At 34.1% G+C, this 23,673-nt stretch overlaps 1 protein-coding gene across 4 annotated transcripts in view; it reads left to right on the forward strand.

Moving 5' to 3' along the window:
* Positions 1–23,673, forward strand: part of LOC149788031 (neuroglian-like) — a 101,799-nt gene that overhangs the window by 64,755 nt on the left and 13,371 nt on the right. Inside the window, exons 23-25 of one of the 4 annotated variants that reach the window (XM_089974308.1) lie at positions 1,863–1,956; positions 3,260–3,289; positions 15,518–15,535. In XM_089974308.1, coding sequence (XP_089830434.1) covers positions 1,863–1,956; positions 3,260–3,289; positions 15,518–15,535 — 142 coding nt within the window. The remainder of the gene's footprint in view (positions 1–1,862; positions 1,957–3,259; positions 3,290–15,517; positions 15,536–23,673) is intronic. The other 3 variants (XM_089974309.1, XM_089974310.1, XM_089974311.1) reach the window with 3 other exon arrangements.

Genomic DNA, 23,673 nt, shown 5'->3' on the forward strand with positions numbered 1-23,673 from the left:
ATCGATAAAATGATGGACGACAACTCTGATGTAAACATGAATGTTGATAGCAAGGGTAGCGACACATAAGTTAAGGATTTGGATGATTCCAATGATAATATTAACTTAAATGATGGGTTAGAATTTAATAAAGTTCATGAAAGAGATGATGCTTGGCTTCATGCACTTTTCAACAGCGATTTGGAGAATGAAGCTGACTTTGAAAGCTTTCAAGAAAAATGGGTCCGGGATGATTTTTCACTTCAGTTGAAGCCAAGATTTAAATTGATAGAAGGAGCAACACCCAAGAGAAGCCGATGCAAAACATTATTTTGAATTACTTTGGGATGATTTAATCTGGAAAAAACTTGTTGATGAAACAAATCGTTACGTTGAAAGATTTCTAGGATTAATTTGTGACATGTTTTCATGAGAAACTGCATGCTGAAGTACGTTTCAGAATGGGAAGTAAACAAATTGTTCCTTGTGTCATGTTGTCCAATTTTAGTAAAATTATTATAACTTTTGAACTAACAGTGCTAGAAACTTCAGATTTGGACCAAAATACTAGAAATTGAATTATCTTTATTTTATTTGCATAATATTAGGAGCATTTCATTAATTTTCGTGGACAAAAGATTCACTGAACATCTTGGCATGTTTTTTAATTTTTTTCTTTTTCTTTCTAGTCATATTTCAAAATACAGTTGTGAGCATGTACAATGGTAAATGATAACAAAACATATATCACTGTGTTTTGCAAATTGTATTACCTTTTCAGAGATATATAGTTTTATATACTTTATAAAAGAAATAACATTGTTACAACATTTTTAGTAAACATGGTGAAGGTAGTCACAATTTCAGCAGCTGCTGCTGTATGATGCTCTGTTTTACCACAATGTATTTAGAATTGCTTCTCAGGAATCAGGCACTGCAGTTGAAATTGGTAAACAGGATAAAATGGGTTAAATTGACAATATTCAGAATAATCTACATTTTGGGGGATTAAATGTTGTTCAGGAGTTTTATGTGGACACACAAATAAACATACTTCAGCACCAGTATGAAAGGCTGGTACATAAACTATAGATTCAAAATGCTAAACATATAATTTTGAAATCACAAACAATCATTCCAACTGTAAATGACTGAAAAATGACAGCAGAGATGAAGAGTAGAAGAATTCATTTTTGAATTCTTAATAAAAAACCTATGTTTATGGTTGTTGTTCTGATTATAGATAATGAAATAATTTAGATTAAGGATAGATATTCCATCTATTCACAATGGACCTTAATTTTTACATGTTCTGTACAGTTACAGGCTTGTTATTCAAAAGTAGCTTTGACCTCCTTAAATATTCTAATAATATTAAAACTACATTGCTAAAATAAATTATTGGTATAAATTGAACAATTTCATGAAGAAAACATTTCCCAATTAAGAACCAGTCATACCTGATGCAGAAGGCTTTATAATGAATAAGAAAATGTTCCTCATATTATAATGAACTTTTATTATGATATAACTATAATGGAAAAGAGAATATTAACTTCCTTTGAATACACATAAGTACACAAACAGGGCATGTCTCATATTTGGAGTGCTGGTGTTTTGTGCTGCAGGTGACATTATCCTCATTTTACATTAGAACACAGCAGAGACTAATACCCATATCAAAAACAAAACTTTCATGTGAAGTAACCATATAGTACATTTAGAAAAGTATTATTTCATATAGTGGTGATAGTCAAAAGAGAATATAGTGAATCAAATCCTTTACTGAATTTCTAAATTTTGTCTAGTTAATGACACTTGTTCAGCAACATATTTTTCAGTTTTATTTGTTACATACTTGAAAATATTTTCTCCCTCTTCAGCTTTTTCAAGAGAAGATGCACGCTTGAAGAAGAGTGACCCGAACGTTGACAGAGAATCTGCAGGACAATATAATGATTACTATCGTGGTGAAAGGTACGATTTTTAAATAAAGTGTATTTAAATTATCTTCCATCTTTTTCAGGTTGCATTTTTGTTTTGGTTCAACCTTATCAGCCAGTGTTTGCATGTCTAATTTTGTGTTGAGCCTGTCCAGACAAAAGCTAGCATGACAGTCAGTTTTGCATCCATGCTTGTCTGTTCTTCTGTCTGTACATTATCCACACCCTAGATTAGGCTCAATGTTAATTTTTTTTTTTGTTTTGCACTGGACTTGGTGTTCAAAAGCATTTTGACTTTCAAGCTTAAGTAAAGGCAGGCTCAACAAAAATGTTGTCTCTCCTTTGAAGTATTTACATATGTAGTTATTTTACTTGTGAAATGTTCCAAAGATTGCTTAAGATCTAATTAGTAGACTTAGAAATCTGGTAGTAGGTGTGATTAACTCAGATGAAACTTAATTTAACTACAGGTAGTATAATCTCAAAATATCTATACAAAACATGCAGTGGGTAAATTCAATGATCTGCTAACAGAGAATACAAAAAATGGTAGTTGTCATAGTTTTAATTTTACTGAATCAAGCACAGTTAAATTTCCATCAGTCAAACATGGTTTAAAATTTTGTGCCACAAATTTGTTAATTTTATATCATGCCTGGCAAAAGTCAATACTACTTGTTACAGTGTTTGAGTAGTGGAGCTTGAATTATGGTCCTGACTCAACACTATTGGACAAAACATCAAAATACATAACTTACAATACAGAAAAATTCTTATGAGTGTTATACACATAAAACTGTAATTATGGTTTGGTTAAAAAAGGATATAAATTGCCAATTCATCCATGTAAAACAGACCAATGAACAGTATCTTGATTAATCAAACCTTCTTTTACCTGCTCCAAATGATGTGAAGAAAAGTTTAATTTCTAAATTTATATTTAAGTTGAATGCAGATCTCATCTATGGCTCCTACCATTGTTTTGATTTTCTTAAGAGGTTAGAATGTATGACAGGCTATCAATATTGTGATTTATTTGACTTTATAAAATGTTGATTTCTATACTGGAGATCAGTTTCATATTTTTGCTTCATATTTCTCTATGGCTTAAATAAAATTCTCTCTTTCATTTCATATCCATGGATCTGTAGTGCTTTCATGTAATTAAAAACCTTTTATATATATCGGGAAATTTCTGTTGCATACTGTTTTTTGTTTTTTTATAGGAAACATTAATTGGACCTTGTTACCTAGTTTGATAGAAAACTTAAGAACCACGTGTCCTTTAATGACAAGTGATTTCACAATAATGAATCTGAAACCCCATTTTTTTCTAGATCAACTTTGCTAGAAACAAGAAAGCCAAGGTATAGTATTTGTCCTATGATAAGCCCAGGGGGTCCCATATTTTACAAGTTTTTAAAGGGGGTTGCGGGGGATGGGCATATCACAGGGAAAAAAGCTTTTTTAAATAATATTTTGTTACAGTATTTAAAATTGGGGGATAGCCACAGTTTTTTTAAGATACATGGTGGCCACATTATTTTAATTGAGTGGTGGCTGCAAAGATTTAAATTGATGGATTATCCACCATCTTTTTAATTGGAGGATGGGATTATCATGAAACATGGGCATATCATGGGAGAATTACGGTAAATATTTTTAGCTGGGCTGCATGAATGATTACCGCCCCTGGCAGAGCTCTTCTCTTTCCTTGCTTCATCACAATATGAAAATTATGCACCGAAGAACATTTTGTTAAATTACAAATTGGACAGTACCAATCCCTGCTTGACCAGGATTGGCTCATATCGGTGTGGACCTTACCTGACCCACTCACCAATCTGATTGTGTTGACTTCCAAGTAGGCCTATGAAATTGGATTTACTTCACCTAGATAAACTTTATTAGAAATTGTCACAACAGAATGTTTCACAGAATTTGACATCTTAGTCATTGGACTGAATTTACATGTCTGATATATTAAAAATATAATTTTCTGACATGTCTGATGTCCAGATTTCAAAATCTAAAACTGTGAAAAACTTATAAACTGAGAAATTGTACTGCAAAAGAGATGTAATGATCAATGTAAAGTGTGATTTGATGCCATAAAAATTACATTTATCATACGGTTTTGATGCTTGTCAGTATGGCAGTGGCAGTCTAGTACTTGAAGATTGATAGGTTGTTAATGTTAGTTATATATACTGTCACAGGGATCTGTTAGATTAGATTGACTGACAGGTGATGGTTAATCTCAGTTTACTTCAATAAAACTACCATTAAGTCCTCAAATCTTCACATTCAAAACTGTTATCCCATAAAATCTATTCAATTATTAGACATATTCAATTCCTGCTTGTGTAGTTTTTCATATGATTTTTGTCCATCATTAAATTATTGGACATTTTCCATAATTAGGTTGTAATATTTTCATATGACAGTTATTTTCCGTTGTAACGTCATAGTTTGACATCATTTGCAAAAACGATGAAAGCATGATAGATTCAGGCATTATTGAAATGAAACAAATTTGCAAGTTATTTTAACTTAGTAATTGATATACTATAATATCAATTATTTTTGTAGTTTTGGAGAGAAATATTTCTGGGGTACTTAAATTCCTGATTTTGACAGTCAAAGTCTAGCACATTAGTATGTATTTCATTTAAAGGATTAACCTCTAAAAATAGGTCAGATAAAGTTGTTTTTTTTAAATTTGAAGACAGCCAATGAGGTCACTTAAGTTGTGAAACACTAGTAGCTGTTGTTGTTGTTGTTGTTGTGGGGTTTAACGCCATTTTTCAGCACGATAGGCTATACATGGCGGCCAGTATTAATGGTGGAGGGAAACACTAGTAGCATGAACACAGATCAAGCACCTGTCAAGACAAATCACTTACACGCAACATCAAAGTGAGCTGACATAGCCAGAAACACTAAACTACTAACCAGTTGCTAAATTACATGTGTCCTCAAAACAGTCCATAAATTTGCATCATCAATTATTTTCTGATGACCATGTCATTAACAGTGGCTTAAGAGTGGTATAAATCACCCCATCAGTTTGAATAATGTGATCATTACATATGTGAAGCAAACACATGACCAGCTGCCCCTTGCTCAATGCAGTTAGGAAGCAGTGTCAGCATCTTATGTTTTCATAACCCATGAAAATGTGGCAATGCTGTTAACTGATTAAACTGACAAACAGTAGAATCACTGCTTCATTTACAAACTATCTTCAGTATTTAAAAACATTGTCAATTAAGCTGTTTGATGTTGAATGGATAATTGTGGCTCACATGAAATGTGTACAAGATTAGATCTGAATATCCATGTTTTTTTTTAGCATACTGGACTGAGTGATTTGTCCGAAACTCTGTGAAGTGTGAGCTTCAGTACTCTGTCAAAGTTAGTGGGCGCTCTTGGGCTAGTGGTTAGAGTGTCTGCCTTGGATGCAGGAGGTCTTGGGTTCGTACCCTGACAAAATCATACCAAAGACTTATAAAAAATGGTACTAACAGCTGTCTCGCTTGGCTCTCAGCATTAAGAGGATAGTGTTAGGACTGGTCGGCCTGGTGTCAGGATAATGTGACTGGGTGGGAAATAATGCTATGTGTCTGTGGCATGGTGCACCAGTGCTAGACATCACTCTAAACTGCCACACTGTGGACATAGTAGTGATAAGACTGAAAATTTGTTAAAGCTATGTAAAAAATACACTTCACAATTAGTGTATGTGCAGAGTTTAATTAGCGCCTCAAGGGATAGTTTTGTATTTGATATGTTTTGCATTTGAGTTAAACATGCATAGATAAAATCAGATATGCTTTCAAGAGGATTTCAATGTTTCAACAACAGTTTTACTTGAATGATTAATCGATTTGAAAAAGTATTAAATCTAATTTTCATATATAGTATAATTTCCTGTTTCTTTCTGTTTAAATAATAACAGTGTTTGAATACCTTATGATTTTTCTCATTTCTGTCTATCCTTTTATATCTTGCAACATAATTATTTATCTAAGGCAGTGGGTGGAAATTAAGGTTGTTGGATACCATGTAAATACATGTACAGTAAAACAATATAAAATGTTTATAATTCTTTTTTAAGGGTGAAAATATAACAGACACATGTAAAATCTAAATTTAAACTATATTACAGATTGAAATAGATGCTTCCAGGGTGTGCAAGCGTGTGAATCGTGCAAAATTTGTATGATTTCACAAACTTGGAGATAGTGACATACCACAAATTAGTTTAAAATTGCATATATAAAAGTTTACCTTGCACAGTATAGAAGTTTTTGTTTAACTGATGTGCATGTCACAAGCTGAGCTGCTGGAAGAGTCTCATAGCTCTTGTCGCGTTATGTCTTCATTCAGGCAGGCAACTGTTTCCACATCTGGACACTTAGGCATGACATAAATGGTTGTTAAACTAAATTTGATTTGCACATTATGCCCTGAAACAAGCTTTCTGTCATTTGAATTTATTGTCCAAAGGTCAGAGGTCATGGTCATGGTAAATCTATTAAGAAAATAATAGTTTCTGTGGAGCAAGTTCATTTCAATACTGCAGCATGGTGCTTTTGTCATTTCTTTGTGGAATTTTGTTTCAAGTGTATGGTCAAGGCAAATTATAACCTGAAAATTCTGTATTCTGCATGTAGGGTTCCCATGCTACTAGGAAATTAAGGAAAATGTTGGTAGAGAGAATACGTTTGTTCCCACCAGGGAAAAATCCTATAATATTGCAAATATTGAAAAATTGGGAATTACATGATGACATCACAAATTACACTGATCATGATTTAAATTTACCTAGTCTTTACTGGAATTTTCTTTTTAACTCTTCAATCAGTTGAGCACCAAACGTTGTATGGTTCATTTGGGTAATTGGCTTAGACAGATTTGTATAGTCAGTCCAAGCACTCAGTTTTTTGGATGTGTCAAGTAGTCTGTTTACCCAGCAGTTGGCACCATATGTGTAGAAGGTGCGAAGACCAGTCTAGTGTTGCATTGTACCAACCTCCCCCACATGGATACCAGGATGGGTGTATATCTTACATTGTAGTTATATATATTAGTACACCAACCAAATATAAGTTAATTTTTTTAAAACAATTGTCCTTTTGTTTCTTACAAACATTAATTATTTTAAGGTCTTTATGTCAAAGTTTTAAATTTTATTTAAAAATAAAAAAGTTTTACCAATATATGTTATTTGACATAGAAAGTATACATTTGTACTATGTATATTCAATTAAGTTGCATTATAGTTTCAATAGCAGTAGTTTCTAGTGATGGTTATATACATGGTCATATAACTGGTGTTATGAGGGTCTATAAAAGAAACATCTTTTGATTTATGTTTCAGAAGTGTGGGAACACTGAATAAATATTAATGAAAACTGCTGAGTACATCCATATTGTGGGGTATCAAAGTAGGTCACAACAACCATGTTTTCACACCAATGACCAGATTCAGTTCAAGAAGCACATCTTAAATTGGCCCTTTTTGACATTAAAATGACTGTCATGTACAATATACATGTATACTGGGCTAGTAGGCAAGTCTTAGCGTTCCATGAAGTCTTGGGAGATAGTTTGCAATATTCTGTTATTATACATGTGCATTGTGCAGTTTTAAGACATATAAAAAGGAATTTATTATTATTATATCAAGGGTCAACTTGACACAGATTTTTCCATTGCCCATTAGGGCATACTCTCACATGGAAATCAACTGGTGCTGCAGAAAACAAATCAGCAGCTCCAATCAAATAAAAATATTGACTTAAGAAAATTTTAACTACTTTCACAGTACTGCAGATATTAAAATTAACTGACTGTCCTTGAAACACACAGGCCTGTGACCTATGGGCCATTGGCTAAATTGACCCTGTATTTCAGGAAATGTGAAATATCTGGTTGTAAAATGCTTGCATTTAGATTAAATATATAAATGATGAGGTACGTAGGATTTGAATGACAAGATTTCAAAAGCATGTAGTTTATGTGGAGTCTGGACAGATATAATAGCAGAATTTCATGAAAATCAAAACATTAATTTTAATTTTTTCAAGTTCAGAAATTCAGCGGTATTTGTATTGTTCATCTTCATAGTTTTTAAACAATTTTTATATATAAGTTTTACATTCTTTTAATTATATTTGTCAGTTTGCATTCTTTGTTCATATACTGAGATAAAAAGGTGAAATTCTTCCTCAGAAAATAAAATTTCAATCCCAGTTTTAAAAAACAATTTAAAATTTAAACAAACCAAGATCAAAGGCATTTCAAATGAGTGATTTTAAAAATGCCTTAAATCTGGATTCAACAGCTAGAGGCACACAGTTTGTTCCAGTATTAAAAGTTGTTGCATGCTTAGAATTGACTCAGTTATTAGATATAGCTACAGTGTTCCAAGACATTTTCCATAATTTGATGTCAAAGGGTGGTCTGTACTAAAGATGTCAAAATTTTACAAAAAGTCACTCGGGTACCCATTGATCCTAATGATTGGTTACCCTGCTACCCAATCAAAGAGAAATTGTATTAAATATGAACTTGAACTGCTTTGTTGTAAGTTCATACCTATCAACTCCTGAGAGGAGGTATAAGGGTAATTATTACTAATATGAGTGGCAAAAAGGTGTAGTCTGAGCATAAAAGGAGTAATCTATATATATATATATATATATATATATATATATGCCATAATTACAGAAACATGAAAAACATACATTTATTTTTGCTACTTACACTTGGATCTGCAATTAGTTAAAATTCTCATCACAGATTGGCTAAATCCATATGGATCAGTGAGAGAATACAGACACAAAGTGATAAATTTTATTGATAGATAATATTCCTTTTAACTAGTCTACATCATGTTTCACTTTCACTGAAAGGCTATAATGTCAAGTCCACAAATTTTGAATGCTGTATTACATCACAGGTGAATTCCTCTTTCAAAATGTATAAAGTGCTATTGATTTGTTCTTTTCCTGATGTAACATGTAATTCAGTTTAACAAAATCACTCTCCTCTAACATATTTTAGTTTTATAACATCCACAAGTCACATCAAATATGCTCATTTTACTTCATATTTGGCGTCATATTTTTTTTCTCAGTAAAGACTGGTCTGCTACTTAAGTGTGTATCAAACTATAATGAACCTGTAGCACATAGTTTCAAATTCAAAAAACCCATCTTTCATTTTTTTTAAATGTTTCATTACGGTTACTATAAATAGAAAATAAGGAAATTGTTCAATGTATTTAGCTAAATGGTTGTACATGTTGAAAATGCAAGATCAGTCGATGGAGGTCTACAGTGGATCAGCGTCACATGACATGAGCTGCGACCTATACTAGTTATTTTCTGTGTCTTGTTCGAGCCTGATTTTGCCAGATATAATCTTTGATCTGAACTTGGAAACTTGTTTTGCAAGTACTTTAGCTACATTTATTACCTGGATAATTATGGATGGGCAGGTACCCTTGACAGCTTTAGTGTTCACTCCCTAATTGTAATACAGAAGATACATTGAACTTTACTGATCAAAGAAAAGTAGAGCTTAAGTGATGGTTCTGTGGCAGTCATCTTGCATCTTTTGTTTGGTGTCTGGCATATGGTGTCCATAAGCTGTTGTTTATTATTACGACTACTAAACTACTAGAGGAGAATTTTGAAACTTGGCTCCGAGTTTCATGCTGAGGTCCTAAAAGAAAATGATGTCCCTCAGACATTCAAGATGTCTGAGAATTTTGTTATAACTATTCCTTCTCTACAGATGATTGTATTTGCATTGGGTTTTCACTGAAAGACTTTTGTTACTTGGATGATCGTGGATGAAAGTTACCCATTTTTGGTCCTACAAGAAAATCTTGAAAACTTTGTCATGACTACTCCTCCAGAGCAAATAGTTGTATCAGCATGGGGTTTAATTAAAAGAGTACCTACAATATCTATTTGTTCCTAAAGAAAAAGGTGCCAGTCTGATCTCCAGCATGGCCAACAGTTTGTTCATATTGAAAATCTTGTTATCATTAGTCTTCTCAACAGACGTTGACATGGGGTTTTGTCCTAGGTGATACACCTCCTCAACAGACATTGACATGGGGTTTTGTTGTAGGTGATACTCCTCCTCAACAGACATTGACATGAGGTTTTGTCCTAGGTGATACTCCTCCTCAACAGACATTGACATGGGGTTTTGTCCTAGGTGATAACTCCTCCTCAACAGACATTGACATGAGGTTTTGTCTGAGGTGATACTTAATGATCATATTGGTCAAGGGGTAATGTTGGGGTTGAAGAAACACCCATGCTGCATCTCCATAATGTTACCTCATTATTTGCAGTGGTGTCATGAGTGCAAGATTTCATATTGTATGTACAAGGGGATGATTCATGTACAGAAACACAATTTTGCTAGCCGGATTTAAGATTAAGTTTTTGCCTTCAGAATGAATACATGATAGACCAATTAGCTCTGTTAATGAACATTAGCTGAAATTTTCATAAAGATTTTGTAGGAAATTGGTCAGTTCATTGTGATCCACTCTACTGATCATTAACTATGGGAATCTGTCACTGCCTTATATGTGGCCTAGTGGTTAGAACATCCGCCTCGGATGCAGGAGGTCATGGGTTCGATCCCCAGATGAGTCATACCAAAGACTTACAAAAATGGTACTAAGAGGTGCCTCGCTTGGCGCTCCGCATTAAGAGGTTAGCGTTAGGACTGGTCAGCCTGGTCTCAGGATAATGTGACTGGGTGGAACATGATGTTACATGTCTGTGGCATGATGCCCCAGTGCTAGACATCACTATAAACTGCCACACTGCAGATATCGTAGCGATAAGACTGAAATTTTTTTAAAGCTACGTTAAAAATCCAAATCACACACACACACAGACACACACACTGCCATATATGTGAAATATCATTGATTTTATTCTACATAGTTTTCTTATGGGGTTGAAGATCAAAAGTTTTAGGGATTTTTTTATGTATTACAATGGAGGGGTTTTGGTGACTCAAAGGGTTGGCTTAGAAGGATCATCTTTTTCGTGCTAGTCTTTTTCTGATTTGGTTTTTCCATTCACTAATAAGTTTGGAAATATATACATGTTGATGGTTATGGTGCCTTTTTTGGATAGTGGGTAGCTTCAAAGGTGATTGAGTGTATCCTCAACTGTAACTGTAGCCAGAAACTATCTAGTGCTGCCTTAATGACAATTTATATGGCGTCTTACTTCTTTAGATTTTAATTTCGTGCTTGAAGTTTGTTGATACTACTCTTACTGTGCTATTTTTTGTTTGGAAAAAGTTTAATCAGATTAATCAGTTTTTTTCCCTACAACAACAACAACACCCCTATCCCATTTCTTCATTTAGATTTATTAAAAAAATGCAGTAGGTACACTATACTTCTTGCTAGCAACAAGAGTAATAAAAAAAGGAATTTCATTATTGATGTACATTTTATGAAAAATTTTTCAATATTTTATGTGGCAGTAAGAGACTTAGTATCCAGTGGACTGCATGAGACATCTTTATTGTTGCATTTCAGATTGTTTTGGGACAGATTTTTGTGTTAATATACAGCTGAGATTTCCCATACATGGGTAATACAAATGAAATGGACTTTTATATTTCATTAGGTGGATTTATAGGCAGCAGCATTGAAATGTAGGCATAGGATGATTCATAATCAAGCATGTTTTGACATAGTTGGAGGAGGGAAGATTTGACAGACTTTCAGAGTTTCCTTAAGGTAGCACTGAACAGTTTTGTATGATTGCCCTTGAAATAAATATTAGATTGAATAGACCGTGATTCTTACTCTCCATGTTTCTATGTCATTGTTTACAGTGGTGTTAAGAATGCGTGATTTTGAAGTTGTATGAACTCAGGAATATATCGGATGGATGTAAACACTTGGCAATTAAAAAATTAAAATCATGCAACACACAGACTCTTATTGGCCTTAGTATCGGTCCTTTTAAGGGATTCTTGTTTCATTGTTGACACTTTGTATCGTCTTTAAATTATCCTGTGATAAGTGTTGTACTATAATATAAATTTGTAAGGAATAATTGATTTAGCTGTTTGGGTTCATGTTAATTGTTTAAGTTGTTTTTTAGTTGATCTGCAGATCCTGAAATGACTGATAAATCTCATCCATGAAATTATTTTCTTAAGTTACAGGATCATTTCATTACATACACTGTTCCTGCTTTTTAATGGTTTTCATGGAAGCCATCAAAGTGGCCGTTGTTATAAGTGAGGGAGCCATGTACCGATGATTGTTCCACATGCTCTAATACGGCATAAAAAAACAGAAAGTATTTATGATGAGAAATTTCATCATAATTGGTTCTTTTCTGTCAAGAACTAAATTAAATTGAAATAGTAGCCATGATGTAAAAGAATTTTACCAATTTAATGGGACCCATAGCCATGTCTGCATTTTCATGGCTGCCATTTTACTGCACACAATAGGCTATACGTAGCAGCCAGTTTAATTCATGGAGGAAGTACTTAGGGAAAACCCTGGTAAAAACCACTGACCCAAGGGAAGCTACTGGCAAGCTTTCTCATGTACCCACATTAGCTGAGCCAGAGAATTGAACCCAGACAGACAGAGAGGTTAGATGGCAGTGATTGGTGAAGGCAAGCACTTTATTTCACTTGGCTACTTTGGGCCCTGAATCTAGGTATATGTACTTTGAAGTACTTTTTTGGAGATGTGGAGTATTTCTTCTTGATACTGTACATAATGCTATACCATTGGAGCTTTTGACTGTTAGTTACAGGAGTGGAAGGTTACAAATTTGATATGAGATGGTTTTTTACTCTGGATTTATTAAGTGATCTTCAACATAATTTTGAATAAAACCATTGTCTTTTTTCCTTATGGTAAAAATGGCGATGATGAACTCGGTTGCAATGAAAACTGCGTCATATGCTAAAAGGTTGACACATTTTTTAAAAGTATAATAACTTAGTACTGAACATGTGGAAGGTACAAGGAACAAGACCAGTTCTTTCATACATGGCCTTAGATATGTTGCATTTATAAATGCGATAAGTACTTGTGTAGTGCAGAATGTCATTTTCTTTTTTTTGTTGGTGTTTATGTTCTAGCTATTCCTCCAGCAAACGTACTTGTCAAGGTTTTCTGTCAGTCTCTGATGGTTAATGGATGCCTCTGTTAACATGGTGCATATCCAGGTTCTTGATAGTGCTCATTACTTGCTCATAAAATGACCTGGGATCAATCACTTTCATTGTAATTGATTGAATACTTCAGAAAAGTTTGATCACAATTACAGTCAGTTACAATTGTTCAATTTGAGGCCAGGCAATTTGTTACATGATGTTACTTTCTAGAATGTAATCAGTTACTTTGTGGCAGGGTGATTGATTAATATTATGTTACTCTCTGGAATACAATCATTTTTCACTTTTTTTATTACATTTGTAAGAAATTTACATCTATTTCTATGTAAATATGGTAATACATTATTAAATGTTATAGACAAATATCTACATTTAAAACTAAAAGTAATTTACATTTTGAAGTGTAACACATACATACACACCCAATTTTAAACATACTTTTTGTTCTTACACACTTGCTACATTATTCATTCTCAGGAATCTCACCTCTGTCTGCGTGGGTTCGAGTCTCAGATTCAGCCAATGTGGGTATGTGAGAAAGCTTGCCAGTAGCTTCTCGTGGGTCGGTGGTTCTTTCCGGGTGTTTTCCCGGGTTCTTCCTCCACCATTAATACTGGTCGCCATGTATAGCCTATCGTGTGCTGAAAAATGGTGTTAAACCCTACAACAACAACAGGACTGTTGGTCATATGACATGTGACAGCAGTTGTAGGTAGATATTGAATAGCGTTTTAGTTCTACATTTGAAATGCCCAGCAGGCTCAGGGCTGTCGAATAAGCCAACATATCACATGACTAATCTAGTCAGGAACCAGGATGGTTGATTGGTTGGAATGCTAGACTTGTAACTAAGTTTAGTCAAACTGAAAACAACAAAGAACCTGATCTATTGTCATAATATGCCCACAGATCAGGGTCTGTGCTGTTTGTTCAACTGATTACTCCTAACAAACTTCCCAGACCCAGATCTTCCATCGTATTATGCGATAGCAGATCTGGTTCTGTGCAGTTTGCAGCTGGACGATTTATAAGCAAGTATATTTGGTTTCAGCATAATTTGTCAAGTTTCTTGCAGAGATTTTCATTAGTCTTCTTAGGTGGACTGCATTTTAAAGCGTTAGTACTTGTTTGATTTGAGGATGAAAAATCAAGGTCATTGAAGGGCAAATTCTGTTTTGAGTTGGGTTTATAGATAGTATGTCAGATTTTATGTCAGATTTTCTGTATCCATTTTGCATCTCAGTTGGATCATTGGAGGCTACACTTAAACAATATCAGCTTTCTAGTGCTTTCAGAGTCAAAAGTTAACTTCTTTTGAGTTGAAATGGTGATATTGGGACTTCTACACAGTTACTGCATTTCTTGTGGCCCATTTTATAAAATATCTTAGGTATGAAACTTATGCAGAAATAGCACCATAGTGAGTTGAAATTCCAAAGGTAAGATCAGGTACATTGAAAGGAAAGTTTGATTTTGGTTTCTGCATTATTAGTATTAAAGTTAATTGGATACAGTTGTCATAAAACTTCATTTAAAGTGGAATACTTTTGGATAAACAAGAAGTTCCTTCTTGAAGATCAGAATGTCAAAGGCCAAGGTCACTTACTTTGTCTGGTTTTGCGTATGCATGAGATTTTTTTCCCCTTGAACTTTTCATGTGGGTTCTAATTGGGTCAAAGCAATCTCTTATTTATTTTGGGGTATGTAGGCTAGAGATCAAGTTATGTGACAGCTCTAATTGAATCAAGAATATTTTGTACGTTAAATTTGTTGCAGTTTTTTTCTTTGTAATGTTTTGTAGGCACACAATAAACATACGCTATCAGGAAATGTTGATATGAGGCAGCCTTATAAATCTGATTTTAAAATATGTCTGACCTATACTGGTAGTTGCACATTGGTTGATTCTTAAATCATCATATATAAAACTGCCTCTGATACAACAAGGTTTCAATCATTGATTGGATTACACCTTTAAATTCTATTTTTCTGTGTGTTTCTTCCATTTATAGGGTGACCACACTTGTCATCTGACATATTATTGCTCCACTGATCAACATTATAGCAAGGAACATTTGTAGTTGCATTGAATTTTGGGGAGTTTCAGTTTTCATGGTTTAGCAAAAACTGACCTTTCTGTCAATTTCAAAGTCCATGGACAAGAGCAGGCAGGTTCTGCTGTGTTCCCTAAGATGGGTAATGGCTAAATTTTGCTGTGTTTAGAAAGTATTAAATCCATAAATATGAATATATATATATATATATATATATATATATATATATATATATATATATATATATATATATATATATATATATCCCATGAATATAAGTGACTTCACAGTAGTATCCAATGAAAAGAAGCATTTATTATATATGTTTTTCAGGAACGGAACATCTGATAGGTAAGAGTTTTGAATCCAATAATGTGACTGCTATCAAAATCTTGCTCAATCCCATTAAAGTCCCATCAATACCATCAATTGTTTTCATTAAGGCAATGACAATGGTTAGGCTAAGCCATATGAACCAAAACCACAGGTCCAGATTTCAACATTTTACAAGTACTTTTGATTCATTTTTCTCATCCATTTCTTTTTCTTCTCTCTTTCTGACCACTCCAATGGCCTATGTGGTTGGAGTGTCTGCCTCTGAAGCTGAAGGTCAAGGGTTCGATCCCCAGCCGAGTCATACCAATGACTTATAAAAGTTGTACTAACAGCTGCCTCACTTGGCGCTCAGCATTAAGAGGTTAGTGTTAGGACTGGTGTCAGGATGATGTGACTGGGTTGGACATCATGCTTTGTGTCTGTGGCATGATGCCCTAGTGCTAGACATCACTACAGGCTGCCACACTGCAGACATCATAGCGATATGACTGAAAAATTGTTAAAGCTACGTTAAAAATCCTAATCACACACACATACACACTCATCCATGTGACCTGGAGATCTTTACTTACTGTTGATTGTTGTCACAGGTCATCACACAATGGTTTTATGAACTGTGTGGTATAGCACAGTGGATTTGTGTTGCAATATTTAAAATTATTTTCTTGTAATTAAATCATTACACTGATATGATGGAATAAAAGATAAAACATTTTGTCAATTCAACAATAAAAGGGTGAGGAAAATATTCAAATATTTAACATTAAGACAACTTGTCCAATATTCTCAAAATCTTTTGAGCACAAATCTCAACTTTAACCTCAGAGTTAAAAGAGTTTTATGCAACTTTAATTCACACGAAGACAGATCGGTAAAATAACTAAGTACCTTAATTTTTGTGTGGGGTTTGGTTGGTTGGTTATCTCCCTTGTCTTCTGATGTCTAAGAGAAATTGTGAAATTCTGCCATTGGAGTTTCCTTAACTGGATATCCCAAAATAGATTGTTATTCTCGAGATATGGCTTCTTTGATTGTTGTTGTTGCCCACAACACATTTTAAAAGCAAGACTGCACTCACAAGGTTACCCACAATTCTTTGCCTCTCTGGTGTCACCCAAAGTAACTCAGCCCCTCTTTCACTTAATAATGTATGCCATAATTGCGGTACATTTTTGCATTTAGTTTTCATCAGTAATTTTTCACTCTGCCTTTCTCATTTATAAAACTTGCAAAGTTAGCATTGTGTAGTAAACCAGGAGATTGTTTATTAGGCCTATTGGCAGAACATGTATCTTTGTCAATCACACAGGTTGGCAGAGGCACTTAAAATGTAACCAGTTTACATGTTTAGTGTTCCATCCTGATTTGTTCCAAACTCATTTGTTTTCTTAGAGACTAATTGAAGGAAGTACAGGTTGAGAAACATATCTGTATAAATCTGGAAATTCAAAAACTGTTTTCTAAAGTTAAATAAATATAGACATAAATGTATATATTAGGGTGTAATGGCATGTCATCCCATACTGGTTATATGGTGTCAGTTAAAAGTTCTGAAAATGTAAAGATAAAGAATTGCAAAAAAGACAGACTTGTTAAAAAACCTACAAATAAATGTAAACATGAAGTATCCTAAAGCCCTCAACACACTTAAGAGTTGACTTTCATTTCTTCAGAAGTATAATACCTTCTTAGGCTCCTTTTATTTCAAAGATTGGTCATTTTAGAAAACCAAGCATATCAATTAGCATTGATATATTCCCTATCCTCTTGGCATACTTTCAACCAGACAACCCCTTGTTGGAGAGTTCACTTTTTACATCACTTGTTAAAAAAACATTTATTGCAGAGCAGTGTTAATAGCACATAGGAAACTCTACAACAGGGAATTTATGGCACTGCGTCAGATAGGGTGTGGAATCAGGATACTGCAAGATGACTATAGTTCATGAGGTTACATTGACGTATCTGTCTTTTTCATCAAGTTTTTAAAATATATTAATTTGTAGTTAGTTTTCATAAATAAATTTTAAACAGTTTTACATTATCTATTACATTCACCTCTAAATCTGAGACCATGCTCATGAAATTTTACTTCCTGTACAAAACACAGACATCTCTAATAGTACATACAATCTTATGTATAAGTTTAGTCCAACTGCAAACATTGTTGACCTGATCTGCCATCTCATACTGTTTACTACAAATTAATTGCATGGACCATGATCTGCCATCTCATACTGTTTACTACAAATTAATTTCATGGACCATGATCTGCTGGCACTTCATTTGACAGCAGATCTGGGTTTGTGCATTTTTTGTAGTTGGACTTACCCTCTGTTTTGTTGACTTTGCTAAAGATCGTAAGCTAACAATTCTCTATTGTAAATTCACTTTTATTTGTGGAATATCATTTTTGGAAATTTTTGTGGATTTCTTTCGTGGTTGCTACAAATCATGCATTTAAATATCTTTATAAACTTGAAGGGTTATACTCACCTCAGGGGAAAATGGGTCACAATGACTTAAAGTACCTGCTTCTATTTTTGCTTTTCTTTCAGTTTCTTAGACACTAATGTGTCTATATGCATAAAAATTGTATGGGTGAATTTAGATTAAGGATATTAATCACTAAACAGATTAACTGTTTAGGTAAGGTCCCCAAGTGACCAAGTGATCTAAAGCGCTCACCATTACGGATCACGGACATTTCACGTCTGCGTAAGTTCAAGTCTCAGTCTCAGCCAAAGTGGGTACATGAGAAAGTTTGCTAGTAACTTTTCGTGGGTCGGTGGTTCTTTCAGGGTTTCCCTTGATGTTCTTCCAACATTTATACTGGCCGCTATATATAGCGTATCTTGTGCTGAGGAATGGCGTTTAATCTTATAACAACAACAACAACAACAACAAAACTTTAGGTCACTGGGACAATTCTTTTTATAGTTATTGCCCCTTTGCTTCGTAGTATGACACAATCTTGCTCGTACAACTAGTTTTGTAATTTCTGATGAATTGCCAAGAAAGTTGTCAAATATGGAAATATTTATTACAGTTATTACCCATTTTCTCTTCTAACTAATACTGCATTTCTGACAGATTGCCATGAAAGTTTATAAGTATTGTGGTCATTGATGAATAAATTGCATTTTTTGGGGTGAAACTTGGTATTTATTATTGTTATCAAAAGATACACATTGACCATACATTATACTCACAGTATCATTTCCATTTTTTCACTCAAGACTTTTCTCCATCATGGGGTAGGGGTGGGTGGGAGATGGCATATATTAAATTGCTCACCATTCCTCTATAAAATTTCTCGGAACCAAAATTGACAATTTTAGCAATTAACTAGTGTGAATTATATTTCCAGTTTCTCCAGTTTGATATGCCAAATCCCATTCCCAATCATTCATGAAAAATCTTTGCATGTTCTTCTTTATCGTTATCTGCATCCCTTTCGGAGCCAGTTAGACTGTCTGAAACAAAATATTATCAATCTAGCTAACAGGTATCCACTTTTCATGTTTAGAAAACTCACAACTGTATATACTCATTTCTTACCGATTAGCTGAGGTTTCAATGATATCAATGAATCACTTCAAAGAATGATTGCAGAAGTTAATTTAATTTTCTTGTACAGAGACATTCAGATAACTGATGTCTTGATTGAGAAGTTTACCTCAGATATCTTATTCCCTCTTGTAGACAACAGATAAAAATAAAGTTATTTGAAGAAGTTATTGGACATGCCAATCTTTTGAAAGGGAAATAGCCAGTATAATAATACAATTGATAGGTTTCACTTTTAGATATTGAAAAATAGTTTATTACATCTTGAGAAAAAACATTCTTTTATAATCCGTAAAATGTTGAAATCGGACCATCTCTGGAAGCAGATTGTTTTGTTTTGCAATATTGATGTGGAATGTTAGAAGTTGTGGAAAATACACAAGATAAAAAAAGTTGTGATTTGTTTTGGCAAATTTTAGTTTCAGCTGCATTTTGCTCTGGTTTTTGGGACCCCTTTTTTGTGCTCCTGCTGTTCAATATTTTGCCAAATTTCAACATTTGTTGCCAATAAATGACTTTATTCCACAGCATTTGAAATGTTATATCTGCATACTGTTCATTTTTTCTTCTGCACCCGTTTTATTATCTCAGAAAGCACACGTACTAAAATATTAGCGTATAAACAGAATCTTATAGTCTTTTATGAGGTGTATACAGTATTAAGGTCATAAACACCAAAAACTTGCATGCTCTTCATATATGATCTTTCACTACCATCATTGTCATCACATTTGCATTTTCTCCATTTGTATACCCATTATGACATATCCAACTCTGTTAATATTTGCTAGAGATCAGAAAATCAGTGAAACCAGTATTTTGACCTAAAATAGGTGAAAGGTATATTTTGACCCCAAAAAGTGGTGAAAGGCATATTTTGATTCCCTAAGAGGGGTGAAAGACGTATTATGAACCAAAATTTTCTGGATTTAGAATATATAGGTGTCTCTGTCACTGAGCTTTTTGCTCTTAAATCTTTGACTTTGCAAGATTTTTATTACAGATGTGCCCTATTCACAAAATAATGTTAGTGACACCTCTGTCTGCGTGGGTTTAAGTCTTGGGTTCGGCCAATATGGGTATATGAGAAAGCTTGCCAGTAGTTTCTCATGGGTCAGTGGTTCTTTCTGGGGTTTGCCCGGGTTCTTCCTCCACCATTAATACTGGCTGCCATGTATAGCTTATTTTGTGCTGAAAAATGACATTAAGCCCTATAACAACAACAACAAGTTAATGTCAAATACCAAGGCTGGTTTTGAAGCTGCTACCGTTTTGTAAAACTTTGTACGGTCATATCAACATGATACTGTACAAAGACAACAATCAGTTTCATTCTTCTGTTGGAAGAATCATCTGCTCAAAATGATCATCTTTCCTACACAGCACTCCCCTGTTATGATCTGCCTCATTATTTTGTGAATATGTATATAATCTGGTACCACTATGGACCCCATGACTAAAATCATACTAGTGTATGACAATAAGATTTAAAAGACAACAAGGAGAAACTTAGTTTTGCATCTTCTTTTCTCTTTCAAAACACCATTATTAAATAGTTTCTGCTGACTAACTCTTTCAAAGTTTAGTATATTTTCACAACTCTTAACATATTGCATTTATCATTACAACTCCATTCAGTACATAATGTTAGCTTTCTTTTGCAAAGTTTAGTATATTATATTTCACTAATCCCAATATACCGCAATACAGTACATAGTGTAGGATTTGGCATTTCACCCCGACTACGACGTTATAACAAGGCAGAAATGCATACTATACTAGCGTGGAAGCTGGAGCCAACTGCAAACAGATCCAGATCTGCCACTGCAGTGCGCTAGGAGCTTTGAATCCATGCAGTTTCATGGGACTAGTCAGTAAAACAGACAGCATAAATCCTGTTATACTGGCACAGTTCGCTGGGACTAGTCCATAAAACAAGCAGCAGAAACCCTGACCTACTGGCAATGGTTGTTGGGACTAGTCCGTAAAACAAGCAGCAGAAACCCTGACCTACTGGCAATGGTTGTTGGGACTAGTCCATAAAACAAGCAGCAGAAACCCTGACCTACTGGCAATGGTTGTTGGGACTAGTCCATAAAACAAGCAGCAGAAACCCTGACCTTCTGGCAGTGGTTGTTGGGACTGGTCCGTAAAACAAACGGCAGAAACCCTGTTATACTGGCACAATATATGATTATAGATCTGGATCTTAAATTGTTTTAGATGGATCTGACCAATGTTCCAATATTGGCATCAGTGATAGTAAAAATCTGTTCTTATGATTCTCCTAGGTATCCTAACATCTTTCTTCATAAATTATCAAAATAAATATTATTTTATATAATACTCAAATTGATAGTGCAGTTCAAAATTATTTATCTCCCTCTATCTATCCATGTATATATACTGCTCAAGTGGCCTTATGGTTATAGCATCCACCTTGGATGCAGAAGATCGCGGATTTGAACCCCAGCCAAGTCATACCAAAGACTTATCAAAATGGTACTAATAGCTGTCTCATTAGGCACTCAGCATTAAGAGTTAGTGTTAGATCAGCCTGGTGTCAGGATAATGTGACTGGGTGGGACATCATGCTACATGTCTGCAATATGATGCCCAGTGCTAGACATCACTATAAACTGCCATATTGCAGACATCATAGTGATATGACTGAATTTTTTAAAAAGCTATGTTAAAAATCCAATTCACACCCCCACCCACTATATTTCATCAATTTATTCATCAGTTGTATACAAGTAGGAAAATGAAAGGTGCTGGAAGTTCCAGTTTTGCAAATAGTATTTGCATTTACTTCTGTATAAAACATGCAGGACACTGAAGTTTTTTGCCCATTTTGATGTCATTTTTGTATTTGATTGGGCTTAACCTATAACATGATGCAAAAATACATATGTGAATAATTAATGAACTTAAACATTCAAATATAAATTCAGTCTTGAATAAAATTAGTACAAATTCGAGAATAATTTCTGTCAGTTTTAGTTTATCTACTATATATACCCAATTATAACTCCAGTCCTGAATGAAGTTAGTTTCAGCTTTATTTTCCATATTTATTTTCTTACAAGTCTTTTCTAAATGCAAACTGCAAGGAAGCAGACCTGCCATTGCACACTATACCAGCAGATCTGGGTATATACAGTTTGCTTCAAGTAACCAGTAGAACAAATAGTATATACCTAGATCTAACACATCATGTGAGGGCAGATTTAGAATCAAGTGTTCTTTGTAGTTGGGCTTGACTTCTAAATGAGTGTATAAGGTAATTAAGAATCCAATAGCTGTCATATTAAAGCACATGCCATAAATCTTAAAAATTTAAATCTTACAAATCTCATTGATCATAAAAATTGTTTGCTATAATTAATTGTTATATTAAAAAGTTAATTCATTCAACAAGATCAATAGTTACTGCTTGCTACACAGTTTACAAGCCTGATCACATCAGTCATTGCCTCATGACATACAACTAGTTGCAGCTATCTTTTAGAAAATGCTGTTATAAGTATAGTTGTACATGGATTATGCATGTTGGGTAGGGAAAGGGGCAGGCAAACTTGGGAATTCAAGAAAAAAGAAAATCCTGGCATGACAATTTATTGGCAAAAAGCAACATGTTGGTAAGAGATCAAAGGGCAAGAAATTGGATGGGCAATGCATGTGAGTGTGTATGTAACTTTTTGGACTAACAGTTTGGCTGCAGTGGTAACATGGATTTTCACAAACATGACTTAAATTTGACCCATTGAATTCATACAGCTGTCCTCCATGAAGCCTTTTTCTCATGCGCTTGTTATCATGCATGGTGCCATTTTGAAACAAGTTCCAGAATTCCTTGCTGTAATTTCTGCTATCATTGCTTTGCTTCAGTTCATAAGCTTTCTGATCATGGCTTGTAGAACAGTCACAGATCTGATGATCAGTTCAGCTTTTGCATGCATGTCTGTATTTTTTTTAAATTAACTTGTACAGGGTCTATTCTAGAACTGAAAAATTACAGGGAAAATTCATCCCTCTATTTGCAGAAAATGTTTCTAAATATATGAGAAATTTGATGAAAAAATAAAAATTTGTCTTGAAAATATGTGTGATTTTCATGCATTTGATTTTTGAATGCAGTATTTTTTAATAAGTGCACATCGCACAACCATTAGTCCTCAAATAGACCCTGCTTGTACATTTCAGAAATAAGTTTTAAAAAAACAGAGATCTGCCACAACCATTGTGAACATTACATTTATGGAGATGTATTGTCAATAAAGGACACTGCAATAAAAGGACACTCCAAGAAGTACACATTTTGTTTTTAGTTTAAAACATTTATTTGAGAAATTTTGACAGATGCAGTTACATACAAATGATTTTGGGGGATTCAATTGAAAGCATGAGTTTTTTAGCATTGTCTCCCCAACAGTAATGAAAACAAATGTTGTCTTCGAGGGCAGGTCTTTATACAGAGGTTGGATGTGTAGGGAGATTAAGAAGATGGAACTTGTATTATATATACTTTCTTAGAAACAGGTCCAACTGCAAACTGTATGGACCCAGATCTGTTTTCATAT

This window comes from Sinohyriopsis cumingii, chromosome 11 (assembly GCF_028554795.1).
Source record: "Sinohyriopsis cumingii isolate HCF-2022 chromosome 11, ASM2855479v2, whole genome shotgun sequence".
NCBI classification, from domain to species: Eukaryota; Metazoa; Mollusca; class Bivalvia; order Unionida; family Unionidae; genus Sinohyriopsis; species Sinohyriopsis cumingii.